Genomic DNA, 21,402 nt, shown 5'->3' with positions numbered 1-21,402 from the left:
TTCTGCATTTCCACCCATTCCCTTGTAAGCTGCTGATCAAGTGGTCCTCTGTAGCTCAGCTGGTAGAGCACGGCGCTTGTAACGCCAAGGTAGTGGGTTCGATCCCCGGGACCACCCATACACAAAAATGTATGCACGCACGACTGTAAGTCGCTTTGGATAAAAGCGTCTGCTAAATGGCATATTATTATTATATTATAAGTGAATTGATACCATGCGGCCAAAAGTATTTGAGAGTTTCCACATACTGTATTGAGGGCTTGCAAAACACAGGGAAGAATATCACCAGTTTTTACTGCTGTGGACTACATGACCCACTACATTTTTTCATGGATTTCTTCAATGCTCTGAATAGTCAAACTTCAGGTAGGCTATATAATTACTATAAAGCAAAAACAGTATTGTTCCCATTTAATAAATATAAAGTAAATCACATAAAATAGGACACCAGCAACCACTAAAATTAGGATAGCAAGTTCTGTGAAGAGTATACATTTGGACCACAATGTCATGCTTAAGATAAGGACATGTTTGGATTGTACACACTGTTTATCTCTTAACCGAATGAGGGCCAAAGGACAGTTTGCTTACAGTGCAAAATGAGTCTCTCAGCATTCAGTTATGAGAGCTGCAAACTACATTGAGCACAGATGCCAGTCAGAAACTAGCTAGGCAGTTTCACAAACATGTTACTCTACACACGAGTAGGTAGTTAGTCCAGAACATAATCCATTGGTGTAGGCTCACTTTCAATGAGTGTGTGTGTGTGGTGTACACCAAGAACTGCTTAAAGTATGCATAGCCAAAACAATATATTAATATCTGTGGTGTTTTTCCAGCTACAATCTAACAACCTTCATCCTTCCCACAGGATGTGCTAACTAACTCCTCAGAGTTCAAAGTTGGAAATGTACTAAAACCTTTACCATACAAACATTAAGAAGTGGTACTTAAATAGAAAAGTCAAAACAGTCAAAAAAATGTAACCCATTTTGAGGACCATTCCACCGAATCCCAGATTAAACCTTGCTTGCACCACAGCACCAAAAAAGAGTAAGGCCATGGTTAGGCATTTAAGGCACCCAAAGGGGTCTGGTTGAAAACCAATGTGGTAATGGGGCAGCATATTGGACTTGTCCATAACGAATGCAAGAAGCTTTGAAGAGCACAATAAAGCAAATGGAATGTAGTCAAACTAGTTCATCAACACTGTCTACATCTCATCAGCGTGGGTTGGTTTGGTGGGGTCAAGGCTTGTGCTCCCTTTTCCTGTTGCTGACACCAGGCCCAGGGCCAGGGGTTCAGTCTGCCCGTCAACCAGAGTCGAGCTGTTCCCTGGTTGGCTCTCCTCTAGGGCCACACCCTCAATGTCAGTGATTTCGGGACTTTCTATTGGTTGCTTTAGTATTTTGGAAGCATCCGGGGGATCTGATTGACTGAGGTCACGGGAAACGGGTAGGGACTCAGGCTGAATGATATGGTTGTCCACATCCTCAGCAGCTTGCAAAGATGAAGCAGGATCTGTGAGGATGTTTCTGGAGATAACTGAAACGGTAAAGAAGAGGGAAGGCTATTTAACTTTCATCGTTTTCATAAGAAAAATCTATTATTAATTCCTAAATGGATAACTAACCCCCTTTTGGTGTATAGTCCTCTTCTATGGATGTGGCGCCCCAGTGGAAGGGGCTGTAACTTGGGAAGATGATGAGGCCCAGAGAGAAGATGATAATCTGTTGGGAAAAAACACACACACGTTCAATTCACTTTTTTAAAGATCACCCTGAAAGTATCCAAAGGCATGGAGGAAAGACATGTTGATCTCACCATGACGCAGGTGCTGGTCTGTGCTGCTTTAGTGACCGTCTGCTTGATCAGAGACTGTAGTCTGCGCAGCTGAGCCAGGAGAGACCTGTGCATGGAGATATTATAAAAACACCAGAACAAACAAGACACGAACATCATCATTGAGCATCATCAGTGCAAAAAGGTGATGTTAGCCAATTGACTTACATGTTGTGTTTCTCCAGCTGTTCCACGGTCCTCTGCAGCTCTTTGTTTTGGGCTGAGCAAGCCGCTGCCCTGAGACACAGACAATACCTAGGGTCACTGACAGAAAAGCATTCCTACTGTCCGACAGTGTCGCCCCATTGGGGAGAGTCAACAATAACTCAGTGGCAGAATACAACAGAAGGACACATTGTGAGGACTTCCTACTGCAAATGCCTCGCTGTTCTACCACAAGTGAAAATGGTAAGGAAATGCAAGTGACTTGTTTATAGAGGTTATCCACCATGGACTATATGGTGGGTCCAATTTTCATGGAGCCTAATAGAAGCCTCAGGCCTAACCTGCTCTCCAGCCCGTCTACATAGTCTTTCTTCCTGCGACGGCTGTCCTGGGCTGACTGTTTGTTGCGTATTTTGCGTCTCACTTTTTTCAGAATCCGTTCCTCGGCCTAGAAGGGAATTCAGTCCAATACATTTAGATGCAATTCAACTCAGAGCTAAACAATTTCAGTCAATTTCACTGAAATCATATAAAATATACAACGAAGTCATTTGTGATGTCAAAGTTGTCATGTAAAAGTAATGTAATCCAAGGGCATGCAGGGGAGTAATGACTTTGGGGTACATAGAATAGTGTACCATCTACCGTGCGAGTGTCTGACCTTGGTGAGGGGCAGGTTGTTGGGCAGAGAGATCCCCTCTTGGTTCAGCAGTTTCTGCTCCTCTTCAGTCAGCGTGAGATCGGGGTAAAGCTGATCAGGAGAAGAGGACATTGTGTTTATAATCCACACCGCCATAATCCCAAAAAGAGACACTTGAACAAACACCTGGGGTCTCAGACTAACAATCCCCCTCCCCCACTATCTTCTTATTGTGCCTATCTTCCCCATTCATTAGGGATTGAGGCTTGTGGATTTCACCACATCTTTACAATACATTTGCAGGCCTCAATTATAAATAAGCGGGAAAGATTGTCACTGTGTAATTACATCTAATTAGATGGTAAAAACATTCCCTATTCATTTGGGATTGAGCCCTGCAGCTTTCTCCTAATGCACATGGCGGGATCTTCACAACAGATGCCATTGAATATGGACTCATCTTGACATTAGACCACTTTTGTGGTGTGAAAATATCTGACAAACGCTGATTTTAGAGTAAATGTGCCCCTTTTAAGTCTCACCAGCGGGCTGTCTGGACTGGTGGGGCTGGAGGTGGAAACTGAGGGGGTAGAAAGGTGACCATGGTCAAATCTCCCAGCAGATACTAGGGGTAACTCGTTGACGACACAGGACTCCGAGATCAACATCTGAGAACTCCACTCATCTGTAGCAGAAGACATAGGAAAAGAGAGTAAACTCCCACCCAACACACATGGACTCACATACGCAGATGCGCGTGCTAGTGTACACACACACAAACACACACACACTCACCCAGTTCTATGGAAATGACATCGACACTATGCTGCTCTGGCTCCGTCTTGATGTTGGCCAGGGTGCTGATGTCATAGACCACCTGATAGATAGTTGCAGGGGCCTGAGAGGGGTCCACTGTGGCAGCAAGGGGGCTCTCGGAGCAGGGTTCCTCGGAGATGCCACTGTCGCTCTCTGAGGAGGTCTCCACTGGGGCTCTGGTAGGGAAGACGTCATTTGGGTTGATGGCATAAAGCACATCCTCTGGCTCGCTATCGTTTAGACCCTGTAACATATGGAGAGAAATTTGGTAATACTTTAAGCAAATAAGTATAATACATTATTACATGTTAATAATGTGTTAATAAATAAAGTTGAGTAAATATAGCCCCAGGTCTTTACAACTTGGCTCACTATATTGTACAACTAGTCATAATGGGAAACCATCCGCACACTTTGGGGGTCTACCGTGCATTCATCCAGGGGTTTTTCAGAGCCAGCATAGATGACATCAGAGCAAGAAAATGGCCCTTCCAGTCCCCAACTCTCCTCTGTCATACTGTCCTCCTCCTTGTGTCCGAAAAACAGCTCTCCATTCTCTACATCCATGTCCTAGAAGAAACAAAACAGCAGTTAGAAGTATTACAAAATATTTATAAATTCAGTTCACTTTTGTGTACTTCTCTTATTGCACTGTCAATATTACAACTCTTTGCTATTGAAGTGTTTGAAACTCATATCTATGTTGTTGTAAGTGAAGATTTATAAAGTATGAAGAAGGTGTGGCAACTGCTCAGAGAGCTGTTAAAGGGTGGAGCTATTTCTATTATTACAGTTTGATCAGTGGGAGTCCTTTCGCAAGAGGATATCAGCATCCTGGTACACACACACGCGCGCACACACACACACACCTACACACACACACCTACACACACACACACAGTTGCATTTCTCAATAGCAATTGTACCCCTCATAAAATCACAACTGTTACACTTTTTGGCCCTCATATTTAATATGTAGGCCTACTAGTTAGGCTAGCAGAAATAATAATAGCACGTGACCCACACCAGTAGTCTATAATAAACTGTAGTCTGTCTATACGTATGTTTTCTATATTGTAGGCTATTGCCTGCATATTTCAGCCAAGTGTTCAGATAATTATCTCACACTATTAAATGGCGGAACTTGAATAAAGTTTATCCATTAAAATTCAACATTCGTAAACGATTGCCTTCTTGGTTCGTATTAGATGTTGAGTTTGACACTATACCTCGATCATGTGTAGGATTCCCTTCCCTGTCAAGCCGGATAAACAAGAGTTACATTGTACTCTCCGACTATAGCCTCATGTCACCACAAACAACTTACTTGTCTGCTGCTGTTTTCAGAAGCGATGATTCTTCCGAATATATACATATAGGTCTACTTCAAGTGCATTACAACAATAGTAGGCCCAACGTGAGTAGAAAAATGCAGACGAGTAGTGTTTAAGATCAACCAGTGTCAGACGCATTTCTCCCGAAAATCCAGCTGGCAATTCTTATGTCAATCATCCCGGAGGGCGAATAACCATACTAACACGGCGCATGTGCGTCGCCTAAGCGCAACCGTTGGCTCTAAAATCACTAACTGATAGAGTATGTGGATTTCTCTCTGTATCTTACTTATTCCTTTATGCAAAAACATGTCTCTTTTATAAATCAGTACATTTACACCGACGTTGTGCAGTTCATAAGTGTCAAATAACTCCGAAGTCCCTCCCACTTTGCGCCTTTGATTGGGCAGGGCAATTTACCAATAAAAAAAACTGAAGAGGGTGTGAATACTTTGGAGGCACAATGTCGTAGTGAATTAGAGATAATGCTGGAAATACTGGAAAGGATCAGTTACGGTAATGTATTGAGTTCTTAAATTGTGTTTTCATTCGCAGATTCAGCAACAAAAATGTGCAAAGGCCTATACTGCACACACTGTATATATATTTTCTGTTGTATTTTTGACTTTATGTTTTTTACCCCATATGTAACTCTGTGTTGTTTTTATTGCACTGCTTTGCTTTATCTTGGCCAGGTCGCAGTTGTATATGAGAACCTGTTCTCAACTGGCTTACCTGGTTAAATAAAGGTGAAATAAAAAAAATAAAAATAAATACTTTTGCCAACATTCTCTAATGAGACGTTTTTGCTGCAGGATAGAGCAAAACCAGGGGATAAGGCAAAATCTGAAAGTATGTCACACGGTCTGGAGTTCTGTCTGGCTCGAGAGCGACTTTGAACAGGTCATGGATATCTCAAAGCAGTTTTGATGGCTTGGACTACATGGCTGGAACATTATCAATGATGGTTGGAAGAGCCTGGTCGGTTGGTGTTCCTTGTAAAAATGGATAGCAGGGTGGTGAGTCAATCTTTGTATGTGTTCACTGCTCTCTTTGCCCTCATCTACTTCCAATAGGCACTGATATTTTTGTCTCACCATTCTTTGTAGTTGATTGATTGATCAACAATGGAAACGGCAGCCAAATGTTGCGATCTTGAATGCACCTTTGTGAAATTGTATAATTCCCTTTACCCTGTAGGTGGCGAAAGTCTGTCCTGCTAGTTGATGGTGTGGAGACCATTGTTGGGCATGGCTGCGGGTGGCTCCAAGTGTGCGTGGCCAGGGGATTACTGGTGCCATCCAGAGACATATGACAGAGTATGTCTGCAGTCACTTTCCACAGGTCACTTGCCCGAAGACTGTGCCGAGGAGACGACCCATCATCTGAAAAACTGTCCAGATATCGCCTGTTGGCCAAAGAGGTAGGCCTACGTAGCTCGCATGCCAGTGTGGTTTGTATAAGGCAGGGACGTGCACAACTGCAGTCCTTGATGGCCACAGATCTGAGGTCCAGTTATTTGACATATAACATATTCTCTAGTTCTGTTATTTATAATTCATTATATGTATGGACAAGCATCATGCAATGTATCATGAGCTGAAATAGCCGACTCACTTGAATTGCCTCGCATCTATTGTGTCTGTGGCAGGGCATTCTTTGTTTGTTTTGTGAGGTAGGTGAAATAGGACCTTTACTTGAGAAACTACAACAGAGACTCGAACAAGAGTACAAGGCTGAGGCCTTCAACCCAGTGACCCTGAGCCAAGCAGAGGAAGAAAAAGCAGTGCTGAGCACAAATGTGGTTGCAAACCTACTGCCTGGTGGAGGCCAACCTGGAAGTGCTTCACAGGAGGGGGCTGACCTGGGTAGAGACTGCCCACTCAGGCCCAATGCCCTCAGTCTCTGCACCATACCATACCCAGTGCCCTACCGCCACGTTGCCCTCCATTTTAACAACATCTTTGGTCACAGCCTTGATTCAGTCTGTGCTGTGTTCCTGGCACAGCTTAGAAACCTGCTCTCATGCTTGAGTGGATATCTCATCTTCTATACCTATGTGCACCCCAGTATCTGGCCTGGGCTAAAGCAGTTTTGTCAGAACTCTTCCAATGTCATGTTCTTCAAGGATTATTGGGAGGAGCTTTTGGTGGAGACGGACCTTTAACAATATCTGGAGCTGGAGGGAACACAATGTGTCGTTGAGCATTCATGGTCATATAATAACGCCATAAATTCAAAAGCTATATATCTACATGCTGAATTCAAAAGCTATATCTACATGCTGAATTCCAAACCAGGCCTTTAGCCAAAATGTCAGACAATGTATTTAATATATTAATGTCCTTTATACTGTATATTGTGTTTTATGGTTTATTTGTATTATGGTTTTATTATGGCAAATATAAACTGTTGTCTGTCTAAATAGGATCTCCTGCAAAATAGGGCAGTTTTATATGACTCATGGTACTCTGTTTTTCTATTTTTTATACAAGGCAAGGTTTGTCTGTTTATGATCTCACATGATCTCACCTCATAAGAACTGGGTTGTAGCATCAGCAATTTCTGCCTCTCTCAATAAATACATTAAATTGTGTTGGTAATCTTTTGAAAAACAGATGGGCCTAAAGTCTTCACAATATACTATGCAATCAATATATTTTTATTCTATACAGGATATAATAACCTACATTACCCAGTAAGCAAAATTACTTTGAAAATACTTTTCCAGACATTGACATTACGTGCATTTCAGGTGCTGAATTAAAGGTTAGAAGACTTATATCAAAAATACGTCTGAAATGGATGTCGAAAATACGTATTTTCAGGATATTGAAAATACATATTTTCCGGACGTCGTAGAGACGTCTTATATGGACGTTCAAAATATGTCTTATATGGGCGAAAATATGTATTTTTCTGACATTGATTCTATGGACAAATTTCAGCTGCACATTCTCAATGAAGTAAGCATTATATAACAATAATATAGGAAAGAGGAGCCAACTGAAGACTGCAACAGAATATTTATTATTGCTACCATCTGTCAAATGCACTGAAAGTTAGCTTTTTCAAAAGCTTTAAAACTGGCAGCGATGATGTTCAAAGTAGTCCAACCTACAGAATAAACCGACAGACCACTTCAACTACAATATCATTCTTAGTAACGGTTACAGATGTTTTTATTTTCTTACTATGACTGTGATATGTTCTTTATCTACCTTAGTTGAATGCACTGACTGTCAGTGCATTCAACTTTAAGCATCAGTTGTCAGAGCACCTTACCGATCACTGCACCTGTACACAGCCCATCTGAAATTAGCCCGCCCAACTACCTCATCCCTATATTGTTATTTATTTTGCTCATTTGTACCCCAGTATCTCTATTTGCACATAATCTCTTGCACATCTATCATTCCAGTGTTAATACTAATTGTAATTATTTTGCACTATAGCCTATTTATTGCCTTACCTCCATAACTTGCTACATTTGCACACACTGTATATATATTTATTTCTGTTGTATTTTTGACTTTGTTTTGTTTTACCCCATATGTAACTCTGTGTTATTGTTTTTATCGCACTGCTTTGCTTTATCTTGGCCAGGTCGCAGTTGTAAATGAGAACTTGTTCTCAACTGGTTTACCTGGTTAAATAAAGGTGAAATAAAAAAAATAAAAAATAAAAAAACAAGATAAGAGCGTCTGCTGAATGAGCAAATAAAAAAACGTGGATTGATGGCAGCCTTGCCAGGAAACTGAAAGAGAGAGATGCTGCTTATAAACACGGCAAGGTGACCGGGGACAATTGTATGGTTAAACAGTAGAAATACGACCAACGCAGATCGATTAAGATGGCAAGACACAAGTATATGGACAAAGTGGGTCAGACACGAGACGCTGTGGCAGGGGCTTCTAACGATCATGGATTACAAAAAGAAAGCCAGTCATGTCGCAGACACCAACGGCGCTCTACCGGACGAACTAAACACCTTTTTCTCATGCTTCAAGCATAACGACTCTGATCTGCCCAGGAGTGCCCCAACGAGGGCTACGTGCTTACGGTCTCCACAGAGGACGTATGTAAGTCATTCAAACGTGTTATCTCTGGCAAGGCTGTCGGCCCATATAGCATCCCTAGCCGCAACCTCAGAGCATGTGCAGACCAGCTAGCTGATGTGTTGTCGGACATTTTCATCTCTCTCTAGCTTAGGCCATTATCCCCTCCTGCTTCAAGATGTCCACTATCATCCCTGTGCCCAAGAAAGGGAAAGTAACTGAACTGAATAACTACCGACCTGTAGCACTCACTTCAGTCATGAAGTGCTTCGAGAGGCTAGTCAAAGACCACATCACCTCCTCAACACACTCGACCCTCTCCAATTTGCCTACCGCCCGACAGATCCATGGCAAAACGCAATCGCCATTGCACTGCCCTCACCCACCTGGACAAAAGGAGTGTGAGGATATGTGAGGATGCTGTTCATCGACTACAGCTCGGCCTTCAATACCATATTGCCCTCTAAACTCACCACAAAGCTCACGGCCCTGGGACTGAACTCCTTCCTATGCAACTGGGTCCTGAACTTCCTGATGGACCGCCCCCAGGTGGTGAAGGTAGGCAACATCACCTCCTCCACACTGATCCTGTCACGATCGTTATAGGAAGCAGACCAAGGCGCAGCGTGATAGGCGTACATCTTTTAATGAGTACTATACACAAATAACAAAACAACAAAACGATACGTGAAGTCCTAGGTTAAACACCAAAACAAACCTTATGGAACAAGATCCCACAATGAACTGTGCAAAACAGGCTGCCTAAGTATGGTTCCCAATCAGAGACAACGAGCCACAGCTGCCTCTGATTGGGAACCACCCCGGCCAACATAGAAATACACGAACTAGAACATGAACATAGAAAACACAACACAGACACTACACACCCTGGCTCAACTTTTAAGAGTCCCCAGAGCCAGGGCGTGACAGTACCCCCCCCCAAAGGTGCGGACTGCGACCGCGCCAACCAAACTCAAGAGGGTAGGGGCTGGGTGGGCATTCCGCCTCGGAGGCGGATCCGGCTCCGGGCGTGACCACCACTCTCTCGCTACCCCCCCGTAGCGCCCCTGGTCTGGTCCCGCTGGCCGGAGCTGGACTGGACACCGGTGGAGCGGATTGCTCAGGCTCCGGTGTGGAGCAGCAGGCACGGGCTGTGCCGGACTGACGACGCGCACCACTGGCTTGGTGCGGGGAGCAGGAACGGGCCGGACCGGGCTGGCGACGCGCACCACTGGCTTGGTGCGGGGAGCAGGAACGGGCCGGAACGGGCTGGCGACGCGCACCACTGGCTTGGTGCGGGGAGCAGGAACGGGCCGGACCGGGCTGGCGACGCGCACCACTGGCTTGGTGCGGGGAGCAGGAACGGGCCGGACCGGGCTGGCGACGCGCACCACTGGCTTGGTGCGGGGAGCAGGCACGGGCCGGACCGGGCTGGCGACGCGCACCACTGGCTTGGTGCGGGGAGCAGGAACGGGCCGGACCGGGCTGGCGACGCGCACCACTGGCTTGGTGCGGGGAGCAGGAACGGGCCGGACCGGGCTGGCGACGCGCACCACTGGCTTGGTGCGGGGAGCAGGCACGGGCCGGACCGGGCTGGCGACGCGCACCACTGGCTTGGTGCGGGGAGCAGGAACGGGCCGGACCGGGCTGGCGACGCGCACCACTGGCTTGGTGCGGGGAGCAGGAACGGGCCGGACCGGACTGGGAACACGCACCACTAACTTAGTGCGGGGAGCAGGCACGGGTTGGGCCGTACTGGGAACACGCACCACTAACTTAGTGCGGGGAGCAGGAACGGGCCGGACCGTACTGGGAACACACACCACTGGCCTTGTGCGGGAAGCAGGAATGGGTCGGGCCGTACTGGGAACACGCACCACTGGCTTAGTGCGGGGATCAGGAACGGGCCGTACCGGACTGGTGACACACACCACTTCCACACACCACTTGCACTTGCTCTGCTGCCTACTCAGTTCCTCTCGCCGTGCCTCTACACTCTCCTTCTCCCTTATCGCCTCCAGTAGCTCCTCCCTCTGACCAATTAACTCCTGCTCCCTCATGACCAATAGCCCCCGTAACCTGGTGGCCTCCTCTCCTATTCTGCAGATACGCCCTGTCGCTGCCTCCTGCTGCCTAGCCTGAGTACAGGGAGTTGGCTCTGCTCTACCTCTAGGCTCCGCCAACCTCCCTTCCAGCCCCCCAAATCTGGTGGCCTCCTCTCCTAATCCGCCGATACGTCCTGTAGCTGCCTCCAGCATCCCCGTCGTCCATGCCGTGTGCCCCCCCACCCAAAATGTATTGGGGTTGCCTCTCGCCTGTCCGACGACGGCACTGTTGGCGCCGTACCTCCTCTCTCGCCAGGGCCTTAACTTTTGCCCATGGCCCTCTGCCCGCGAACATGTCCTCCCATGACCACCATTCGCCCACCTGGGACATCGCCAACTTCTCCAGTTCCTTACCCGACGTTTGCTCCTGAACACGCTGCTTGGTCCTGTTTTGGTGGGATCTTCTGTCACAATCGTTATAGGAAGCAGACCAAGGCGCAGCGTGATAGGCGTACATCTTTTAATGAGTACTATACACAAATAACAAAACAACAAAACGATACGTGAAGTCCTAGGTTAAACACCAAAACAAACCTTACGGAACAAGATCCCACAATGAACTGTGCAAAACAGGCTGCCTAAGTATGGTTCCCAATCAGAGACAACGAGCCACAGCTGCCTCTGATTGGGAACCACCCCGGCCAACATAGAAATACACGAACTAGAACATGAACATAGAAAACACAACACAGACACTACACACCCTGGCTCAACTTTTAAGAGTCCCCAGAGCCAGGGCGTGACAGATCCTCAACACTGGGGCCCCACAAGGGTGCGTCCTCAGTCCCCTCCTGTACTCCTTGTATACCCACGACTGTGTGGCCTCACACAGTTCCAACTCCATCATCAAGTTCGCTGATGACACGACAGTAGTAGGCCTGATTACCAACAATGGCTTGACGGCCTACAGAGAGGAGGCAGGCACTCTGCCTGCGTGGTGCCAGGTAAACTACCTCTCTCTCAACATCAGCAAAACAAAGGAGCTGATTGTGGACTTCAGGAGGAATCAGGCTGGGCACGTCCCCATCCACATCAACGGGGCCACCGTGGCGACGGTCAAAAACGTCAAGTTCCTCGGCTTACACATCTCCGAGGAGCTAAAATGGTCAAACCACATGGACACTGTGGTGAAGAAGGTACGACAGCGACTCTTCAACCTCAGGAGGCTGAAGACATGTTTCCTGTCCCTGAGGGCCCTCACAGTGTTCTACAGGAGCACCATCGAGAGCATACTGTCGGGCTGCATCACAGCCTGGTACGACAACTCCAACTCCACCGCCGCGGACCACAAGGCTCTACAGAGGGTGGTACGCTCAGCCGAACGCACCATTGGGTTCATACTGCCTGCTCTCCAGGACATCTACAACACCAGGTGTTGCAGGAAGGCCAAGAAGATCAACAGGGATCTCAGCCACCCGAGCCATGGCCTGTTCTCCCCACTTCCATCACTCAGACGCGGGCAGTATAGGAGCATCATGGCAAAAACTGTCAGACTGGCCAAAGCTTCTACCCCCAGACCATCAGGCTGCTGAATAGCCACCACTAGTCAGCTACCTGCTACATTACAGTACGGCAGTTTAGTACAGTAGAGTACAGTACGGCACAGGACAGTCTAGTTATATTCAGTAGAGTACAATAGAGTACAGTACAGTAAAGAAAAATAGAGTAGAGTATAGTTTAGTACATTAGAGTAAAGTAGGGTACAATACAGTGCCCTATACTTTACTTTTCTTTACTGTACACTACTGTACTCTACTGTATTGTACTGTACTCTACTGTACTGTATTGTACTCAACACTGGGGCCCCACAAGGGTGCGTCCTCAGTCCCCTCCTGTACTCCTTGTATACCCACGACTGTGTGGCCTCACACAGTTCCAACTCCATCATCAAGTTCGCTGATGACACGACAGTAGTAGGCCTGATTACCAACAATGGCTTGACGGCCTACAGAGAGGAGGCAGGCACTCTGCCTGCGTGGTGCCAGGTAAACTACCTCTCTCTCAACATCAGCAAAACAAAGGAGCTGATTGTGGACTTCAGGAGGAATCAGGCTGGGCACGTCCCCATCCACATCAACGGGGCCACCGTGGCGACGGTCAAAAACGTCAAGTTCCTCGGCTTACACATCTCCGAGGAGCTAAAATGGTCAAACCACATGGACACTGTGGTGAAGAAGGTACGACAGCGACTCTTCAACCTCAGGAGGCTGAAGACATGTTTCCTGTCCCTGAGGGCCCTCACAGTGTTCTACAGGAGCACCATCGAGAGCATACTGTCGGGCTGCATCACAGCCTGGTACGACAACTCCAACTCCACCGCCGCGGACCACAAGGCTCTACAGAGGGTGGTACGCTCAGCCGAACGCACCATTGGGTTCATACTGCCTGCTCTCCAGGACATCTACAACACCAGGTGTTGCAGGAAGGCCAAGAAGATCAACAGGGATCTCAGCCACCCGAGCCATGGCCTGTTCTCCCCACTTCCATCACTCAGACGCGGGCAGTATAGGAGCATCATGGCAAAAACTGTCAGACTGGCCAAAGCTTCTACCCCCAGACCATCAGGCTGCTGAATAGCCACCACTAGTCAGCTACCTGCTACATTACAGTACGGCAGTTTAGTACAGTAGAGTACAGTACGGCACAGGACAGTCTAGTTATATTCAGTAGAGTACAATAGAGTACAGTACAGTAAAGAAAAATAGAGTAGAGTATAGTTTAGTACATTAGAGTAAAGTAGGGTACAATACAGTGCCCTATACTTTACTTTTCTTTACTGTACACTACTGTACTCTACTGTATTGTACTGTACTCTACTGTACTGTATTGTACTCTGCTGTGCTCTACTGTACAGCACTGTGCTGTCCAAACTTGTAAAACATAGACGTCTATGATTGGTTCAGATTGGTCCTTGAAGTTGAAATCCATGCTGATCCGGACTGCATAAAAAAAAAAAAAAGACATCCAAAAGACATCACCACCGTCTGTCTGTACATGCTTAGTGGGAAGTGTAGGCCTATGTTCACTACAGTACCTCCCACAAATCTAAAAGCAGGATCAGTGGAATTTTGTGCTAGTAGAAGGAGATTCCACCATATTGCTTAGGCTACTGGTCATGATGTTTCACGGTCATGGCTGCCATCCTATTTCTGACACCAGTGTAGCGAACAACAAACTTGGTTTGTGGCGTGAAAGGCAAACACCCTACCAGACCAATCATAGAACTCTATATTTGGGCCAAATCTAAACCAATCATAGACGTCTGTTGACGTTAAAATCAAGGCCAGTCCGGACCGCACCAAAAATAAAAATAAAGACCACTAGTCCAGACAGGACCAAAATAAAGACCTCCAAATTACGTCGCCTGACAGTAAATGCTTAGCGGGTATGTAGTCTTCTTGGTTAGGGAATGCAGCAGAGGTCTCATATTCCGCACATTTACTGGACTGATACAAAGTCTAGAGATGGCACATGATGTCCTCTCAACCCTTCCTCTGTTGCAATTGTGTGCGATTGAATGAGTGATACAATGTACAGTATCTTCTTGTATCAAAAGTCCACGAATGAATAGACCGCGAAAGTTCGAAATTACTCCGAAACAACTGATAAAGGATCTGTTTAGCTGACCCCCAATCTTGAGATGAACTATCGACGGCTTGAGCGCAGATCTGACTTGATCAGATTTCATTGAGCGTTGATGAATCCGGGACATGCCCCTCCCTCGAGCTCGTCCCAGCCTCAGAGTGCAGTTTTTGGCATCGCAGTAATGTCATTTTGCTGCCTTTATTCACTTTTTATTAAGTCTGTGCCAATACAAGCTGCTTACCAAGGCTGTCCTTTTATGTGAGAATACGACAGAAGGTAGTACATTATTTATTGCTTGCGATTTGTAATGTGAGAGATGCCATAGGCAGAAAGCTATACCTTTAGTCAAGTTGTTGAAAACTTTTGATGGACTAGCTATAGTTTTTAAAACTTTCTAACCAGCTATACATGATATTATAACATGTTATCTGATGTTAGATCAGTCACATGCTTTCTATGCCCCCCCAGCTATACATGATATTATAACAGTCCCAGTAAAGCAAATTAATGTTATCTGATGTTAGATCAGTCACATGCTTTCTATGCACCCCCCCTCTCTCCTCTCCCCTCCCCCTCCCCTCCTTTCATACCCAAACTTTACTTTCCCATCCTTTCACATACTGTATCTGGGAATTAATATTCTTTGTTTGCCAAGATCCCAGAGCAGATGTTACAGTGTGACATTTTCACAGAAGTCTCTCACCCTCTGGGCACTATGAAAATGTATGCAATAAATGTCAAACAGCGTTTATTTGTATTGACTTGATTTGAATGTAGGCAAATTTTCCTCAAACTTCTCTGATGCAGGTGGTTTCCCCCTCCCCATTTTATTGCCATTCGACTGTAAGCCAATGGAGGGCGTCTGAGAGCTACTCTTTGCTGTTTGACTCAGACATGAGAGAGAAGCAGGTAGTGCAGAGATGCCTCTCAGAAAAGGATCATCCTCTGTTGCCCTTTCCGCGTGGCCATCTGAAGTGCAGATGAACCCAGCTGATGTCCCTGGCCTGGAGGTAAAGCTGGGAGCGTTGGTTGTTCTTTTCTCCATCACACTGGTCTGTGGCTTCGCCCCTTTGTGCTTCGTCAGGGGGGCAGGGAGGTGCAATGTTGACCCAGGTAAGTGGCACTTTAGATCAGAATGAATTTTGAAAATGTGACTTAAAGGTAAATCCATTTGAATTAAATCACTTTTTGACAGCACCCCTTTTGAATGGAATGAAACCTTCCTTACATATTTTCCCATTGTAGAAGTGCTCAGTAAGTTCCTTTTTGGACATGAATACCAAGACATTCAGGAGATAAAGGTGCTCAAAGTTGACCCATTTTGCATACCCCACCATACCATGAGACATCCATCTCTTCATCACTAGAAAAGATAAACAGTTGAGATTGATATATTTAAAAGCTTATGAACAGGGTTTTGAAACTAGCTTATAATTTCTTTTTTTTAAATGTTTTTTTAATAAAAATTGTATTTTTATTTTTTTTAGCTTACATGTCAATTACAGTGGGGAAAAAAAGTATTTAGTCAGCCACCAATTGTGCAAGTTCTCCCACTTAAAAAGATGAGAGAGGCCTGTAATTTTCATCATAGGTACACGTCAACTATGACAGACAAATTGAGAAAAGAAAATCCAGAAAATCACATTGTAGGATTTTTAATGAATTTATTTGCAAATTATGGTGGAAAATAAGTATTTGGTCACCTACAAACAAGCAAGATTTCTGGCTCTCACAGACCTGTAACTTCTTCTTTAAGAGGCTCCTCTGTCCTCCACTCGTTACCTGTATTAATGGCACCTGTTTGAACTTGTTATCAGTATAAAAGACACCTGTCCACAACCTCAAACAGTCACACTCCAAACTCCACTATGGCCAAGACCAAAGAGCTGTCAAAGGACACCAGAAACAAAATTGTAGACCTGCACCAGGCTGGGAAGACTGAATCTGCAATAGGTAAGCAGCTTGGTTTGAAGAAATCAACTGTGGGAGCAATTATTAGGAAATGGAAGACATACAAGACCACTGATAATCTCCCTCGATCAAGGGCTCCACGCAAGATCTCACCCCGTGGGGTCAAAATGATCACAAGAACGGTGAGCAAAAATCCCAGAACCACACGGGGGGACCTAGTGAATGACCTGCAGAGAGCTGGGACCAAAGTAACAAAGCCTACCATCAGTAACACACTACGCCGCCAGGGACTCAAATCCTGCAGTGCCAGATGTGTCCCCCTGCTTAAGCCAGTACATGTCCAGGCCCGTCTGAAGTTTGCTAGAGTGCATTTGGATGATCCAGAAGAGGATTGGGAGAATGTCATATGGTCAGATGAAACCAAAATATAACTTTTTGGTAAAACCTCAACTCGTTGTGTTTGGAGGACAAAGAATGCTGAGTTGCATCCAAAGAACACCATACCTACTGTGAAGCATGGGGGTGGAAACATCATGCTTTGGGACTGTTTTTCTGCAAAGGGACCAGGACGACTGATCCGTGTAAAGGAAAGAATGAATGGGGCCATGTATCGTGAGATTTTGAGTGAAAACCTCCTTCCATCAGCAAGGGCATTGAAGATGAAACGTGGCTGGGTCTTTCAGCATGACAATGATCCCAAACACACCGCCCGGGCAACGAAGGAGTGGCTTCGTAAGAAGCATTTCAAGGTCCTGGAGTGGCCTAGCCAGTCTCCAGATCTCAACCCCATAGAACATCTTTGGAGGGAGTTGAAAGTCTGTGTTTCCCAGCGACAGCCCCAAAACATCACTGCTCTAGAGGAGATCTGCATGGAGGATTGGGCCAAAATACCAGCAACAGTGTGTGAAAACCTTGTGAAGACTTACAGAAAACGTTTGACCTGTGTCATTGCCAACAAAGGGTATATAACAAAGTATTGAGAAACTTTTGTTATTGACCAAATACTTATTTTCCACCATAATTTGCAAATAAATTCATAAAAAATCCTACAATGTGATTTTCTGGATTTTTTAAAATCATTTTGTCTGTCATAGTTGACGTGTACCTATGATGAAAATTACAGGCCTCTCTCATCTTTTTAAGTGGGAGAACTTGCACAATTGGTGGCTGACTAAATACTTTTTTCCCCCACTGTATCTACCGATTGTTTTCATATTTGCACAAGTTGTAGCTTAGAACCTGAGATTTTTATGGTGTGCCCGCCATCGATTGAGACACAAGATGCTCTTGAATACAGGGTGGGTGTCATGTTTTGGCTGATCTACTGTACAGTATGTACTAAAATAGGAATGAAATTGAAATTTCAACTTTTAAACATTACCACAAAGATGGGTGGAGGTCCACACAATGTTGACTTGAATGGGCATATCTGTTGTTTTAAATTATACAATAGGAAACCTATTGAAATCATAGAAATATAGATAATATAATAGACATGACCATTTAAGTTCACATTTGATAGTGGGTGGACCAGCAGCAATCTTTGTGTTAGTAATTAGAAGTCAAAATGTCAATTCAATTAAAATGGCAATGGTGTACCAGCTAAATTGCAATGGACTGAAGGGATAGGTCCATTCTATTAATTATATTTATATGATTTAAATGACACCCATCCTGTATTCAAAAGCATGTTGTGTCTCAACCGATGGCGGGCACAACACAAAAACCTCAGATTATGTAAAAATAGTATCTAAGATACAACATATGTGAATATGAAGGAAAAATATCAGACTTTCGCGTTTTTAGGTAATTGATGTTTAAAAGGTAAAAAAATGTCATCTTTATTTAAAAAATATATATATATTTCAAGAAATTATAAAATAGTTTGGTAACCCTGTTTGTAAGCTTTTAAATTATATCAAACTCAACTATTTATCTTTTCCAGTAATGAAGACATGGATGTCTTAGTGTATGGTGCTGGTGGGGTATGCAAAATGGGTCAACTTTGAGCACCTTTATCTCCTGAATGTTTTGGGATTCAGGACCAAAAAGTAACTTTCCGACCACTTCTTCCATGGGCAAACATGTAGGAAAATGTTGTTTAAATCAAAAGGGATGCTGTCAAAAAGTGATTGAATTCAAATGGATTTACCAGAAAATAAGTCCTGACTGTAAAATTACTTGTTGACTCCTAGGTGTTCCTTCCTTTCACAAACCCTACACGAAACACTAAGACCCCCAAACCCATTGAAAAGACAGTAGAATGTAAGTGGGTTCAACTTCCATGCACAACCAATAACTTTGCACAGGGCTGAATAATAAAATGCAGGTGAATTAGTAAAGGGGAGACATACCTGCTCACTTTTGTGTAATCTGTTCCCGGATGTTGTCAAGATGTAGTCTGTCAAATCTGAATATTTTTTCCATGGAGACCAGACGAAAACCAACAGGTTAAAACATTGACCTTACTTGTTGTAGACCCTTTCAATAAACATGACTGGCAGATACATTTGTGGCTGAGCTGGGTCTGTTTTATTCCACAGAAACGTGTCACAAGGTAGTTAGCTTGGTGAGCTGCTTCGCTGGAGGAGTGTTCTTCGCTACTTGCCTTCTGGACTTGGTGCCTGACTACCTATCTGGGATCAATGAAGCATTTAGTAGCCTGGGTATCACAGTAAGAATTTGGGGACGTCCCCATTAGCTGTGTCTTTTTTTGGTTTCTGCCCTTTGGTTAGACATTTCACATCTGATTAGTATTTTGGAAGTACAGTGTTATCTTGGCCTGCCCTGTATTACTTGATGTCAGAATTACATTTTTTATCTTTGTGTCAAAGTTGAATGCTGAGAAAAATACAGATTAATGACTTTCTGTGAAGACTCATCAATTTCTGTTCGCATACACTTTATTATATATAAAAAAATGGGTTACATTTGTCAGCTTAATCTGCTGACTGATTAGGCTAACTTTGTGGTAATTCTGCCAGGTAAATTATAAAGTGTGTGTTATCCTCTTATCTGTCAATCTACCCCTTCCAGCTTCAGTTCCCTCTACCTGAGTTTATCATAGCCATGGGCTTCTTCTTGGTCCTGGTGCTGGAGCAGATAGTCTTGGCCCTCAAAGACCGATCGGCGGGCCACTCTGAAGAAAGACGTGCACTATTAGTGGACCCCAGCGTCCAATCACATGACAGAGATGGCCGGAGACACTCCCACCACTCCCATGGTAGGGAGGAATTAGGGGGAGAGGATGCCCACTTTCATGTGGACTTTAACTCCACCTCAGCCATCCGGGCCTTCATTCTAGTATTTTCCTTATCTCTGCACTCAGTGTTCGAGGGCCTGGCTGTGGGGTTACAGGAGGACAGTCAAGAGGTGCTGGAGATCGGTGTGGCTCTACTCCTCCACAAGAGCATAATCTCTTTCAGTCTAGCCCTAAAGCTGGTCCAGGGCAAGCTGCGGCGGGCAGCCGTGGTGGGTTGCCTCCTGCTCTTTGCCCTCATGTCCCCGCTGGGCATTGGGCTGGGCATCGCCCTCACCGAGACCAAGTTGTCCCCGCAGCACCAGCTGGCCAGGTCCACCTTAGAAGGCCTGGCGTCTGGCACCTTCATGTATATCACCTTCATGGAGATCCTGCCCCATGAGCTGAGCTCCCCACAGAACCGCATCCCCAAGGTGGCCATGATGCTCACTGGGTTCGCAGTGGTCACTGGTGTGCTGTTCATCAAAATGTAAATATTCTGTAGATCAGTCCTTAGTGTCTGATTCTATCAAAAACTGACAACCCTTCTGGGATAAAAGACACAAAATAATTTCCTATTTTGCCATGAGAATGCAATTTGGACTGATAAGCATTCAGATTTTTAAAAAAGGGATATATGCTAATCCTGCCATGCTTTGAAATTAACATCATATGTCGTTTTATATTTTAGATTTGAGAATTTGAATGTATCTATATGTTTTATATAAACAATGGCATACTTCACAAACAGATGTCTGTATACCGTGATGATGTGGTCTAAATGACCTGATTAAAAAATAAAATATGATAAATTTATAACTCCTGGTTTGATATTATAGCAAACCTAATGTTTTGTTAGCTGTGAAATCTGACTAGCAGTGTCCTGAATTGTACACAGAACATTTGTTTGTTCAGTAGTATGACTGCCTAGCCCCTACAAAAACATAATAAGAGCATGTACAGCTGGCTACTACTTTAAATGCTTAAAAAGCTACATGGATTGGTTGCTCTTTGTCAGAGCCTTACATTGCGATCTAAATATAGGCCCTTATTTTTTTCACTGCCATGTGGTGAGAAAGCTTTGAATTAGTCCTCTATTCTCTTGAAAACTTGAGTTTGAATAATTGAAATGGCTGTTCGTTTTTATGTTCACTTTTATATCAGCACTTGTTTATCTGTACCTGGTTTACTGATTAAAAGTAATCTGAAATAATTTTCAACATGTTGTCTAGTTATTTTTCACCTGGAGAGTGATAGGATTAGTGATGAGTACGATAGTGATCAGACAACCAGACTGGCAGTGTATTTTTGAGAAAATCAACCAATACAATAGTTGTGTGTGGAACAATTTAACGTTTTTTAATCAATATCCAAAATATCCATCATACAGTACTGTAATTTCTGTGTTGACCTAGCGTTATATATATATATATATAAACTACATGCCCCAGATTGCGCTTGGGCGCTCTCACTTTCTCCTCCTCCCACCAAGTGGTTACCACAGCCACAAAGTCAAAATTGGCTGTATCGTACAAATTCATGAAAACAAAAAATAGCTTTTTGGTCTTCATTTAAGGTTAACTGTGTGGTTAAAGTTAGCTTTAAAATCACATTTTAATTAGAGAAATTGTAGAAATAGGCGGCCCGTATGACTTTGTGGTTATGGTAACTAGTGACGACCAAGTCAGATCATCCCACTGCGTGAAGT

The 21,402-nt window shown here is 44.6% G+C and overlaps 2 protein-coding genes across 3 annotated transcripts; one reads left to right on the top strand and one right to left on the bottom strand.

The window, feature by feature from the left end:
* Positions 1-277: 277 nt before the first annotated feature.
* Positions 278-5,008, bottom strand: LOC311111582 (cyclic AMP-responsive element-binding protein 3-like protein 4). 2 transcript variants are annotated; one of them, XM_084154343.1, is made up of 10 exons: positions 4,791-5,008; positions 3,875-4,033; positions 3,443-3,707; positions 3,190-3,332; positions 2,669-2,758; positions 2,349-2,455; positions 2,011-2,079; positions 1,825-1,909; positions 1,634-1,730; positions 278-1,545 (listed from the first exon to the last, which is right to left on the bottom strand). In XM_084154343.1, exons 1-10 carry the CDS (start codon positions 4,836-4,838, stop codon positions 1,214-1,216), a joined length of 1,395 nt encoding a protein of 464 aa, XP_084010469.1. In that variant the 5' UTR covers positions 4,839-5,008; the 3' UTR covers positions 278-1,213. The 2 variants fall into 2 exon arrangements, with proteins under 2 accessions (XP_084010469.1, XP_084010470.1); XM_084154344.1 differs by having other exon boundaries at positions 3,890-4,033; positions 4,791-4,985.
* Positions 5,009-14,773: 9,765 nt separating this feature from the next.
* On the top strand, positions 14,774-20,188 carry LOC311120250 (zinc transporter ZIP1-like; the record flags this gene model as incomplete). Its single annotated transcript, XM_084157829.1, has 4 exons — positions 14,774-14,821; positions 15,353-15,658; positions 19,000-19,130; positions 19,493-20,188. Exons 2-4 carry the CDS (start codon positions 15,466-15,468, stop codon positions 20,186-20,188), a joined length of 1,020 nt encoding a protein of 339 aa, XP_084013955.1. The 5' UTR covers positions 14,774-14,821; positions 15,353-15,465.
* Positions 20,189-21,402: the final 1,214 nt, after the last annotated feature.

The sequence above is a fragment of the Coregonus lavaretus genome (assembly GCF_964263955.1).
Source record: "Coregonus lavaretus genome assembly, chromosome: 3".
NCBI classification, from domain to species: domain Eukaryota; kingdom Metazoa; phylum Chordata; class Actinopteri; order Salmoniformes; family Salmonidae; genus Coregonus; species Coregonus lavaretus.
This window is presented reverse-complemented; position numbering and strand designations above follow the sequence as displayed.

Coding starts and splice junctions, on each gene's coding strand:
- LOC311111582 (XM_084154343.1), bottom strand. CDS start 4,838: ATGTATATATTCGGAAGAATCATCGCTTCTGAAAACAGCAGCAGACAA. Junction 3,708..3,874: donor GCACGGTAGACCCCCAAAGT/GTGCGGATGGTT, acceptor CATATGTTACAG/GGTCTAAACGATAGCGAGCC. Junction 2,456..2,668: donor ACAACCTGCCCCTCACCAAG/GTCAGACACTCG, acceptor ATTCCCTTCTAG/GCCGAGGAACGGATTCTGAA.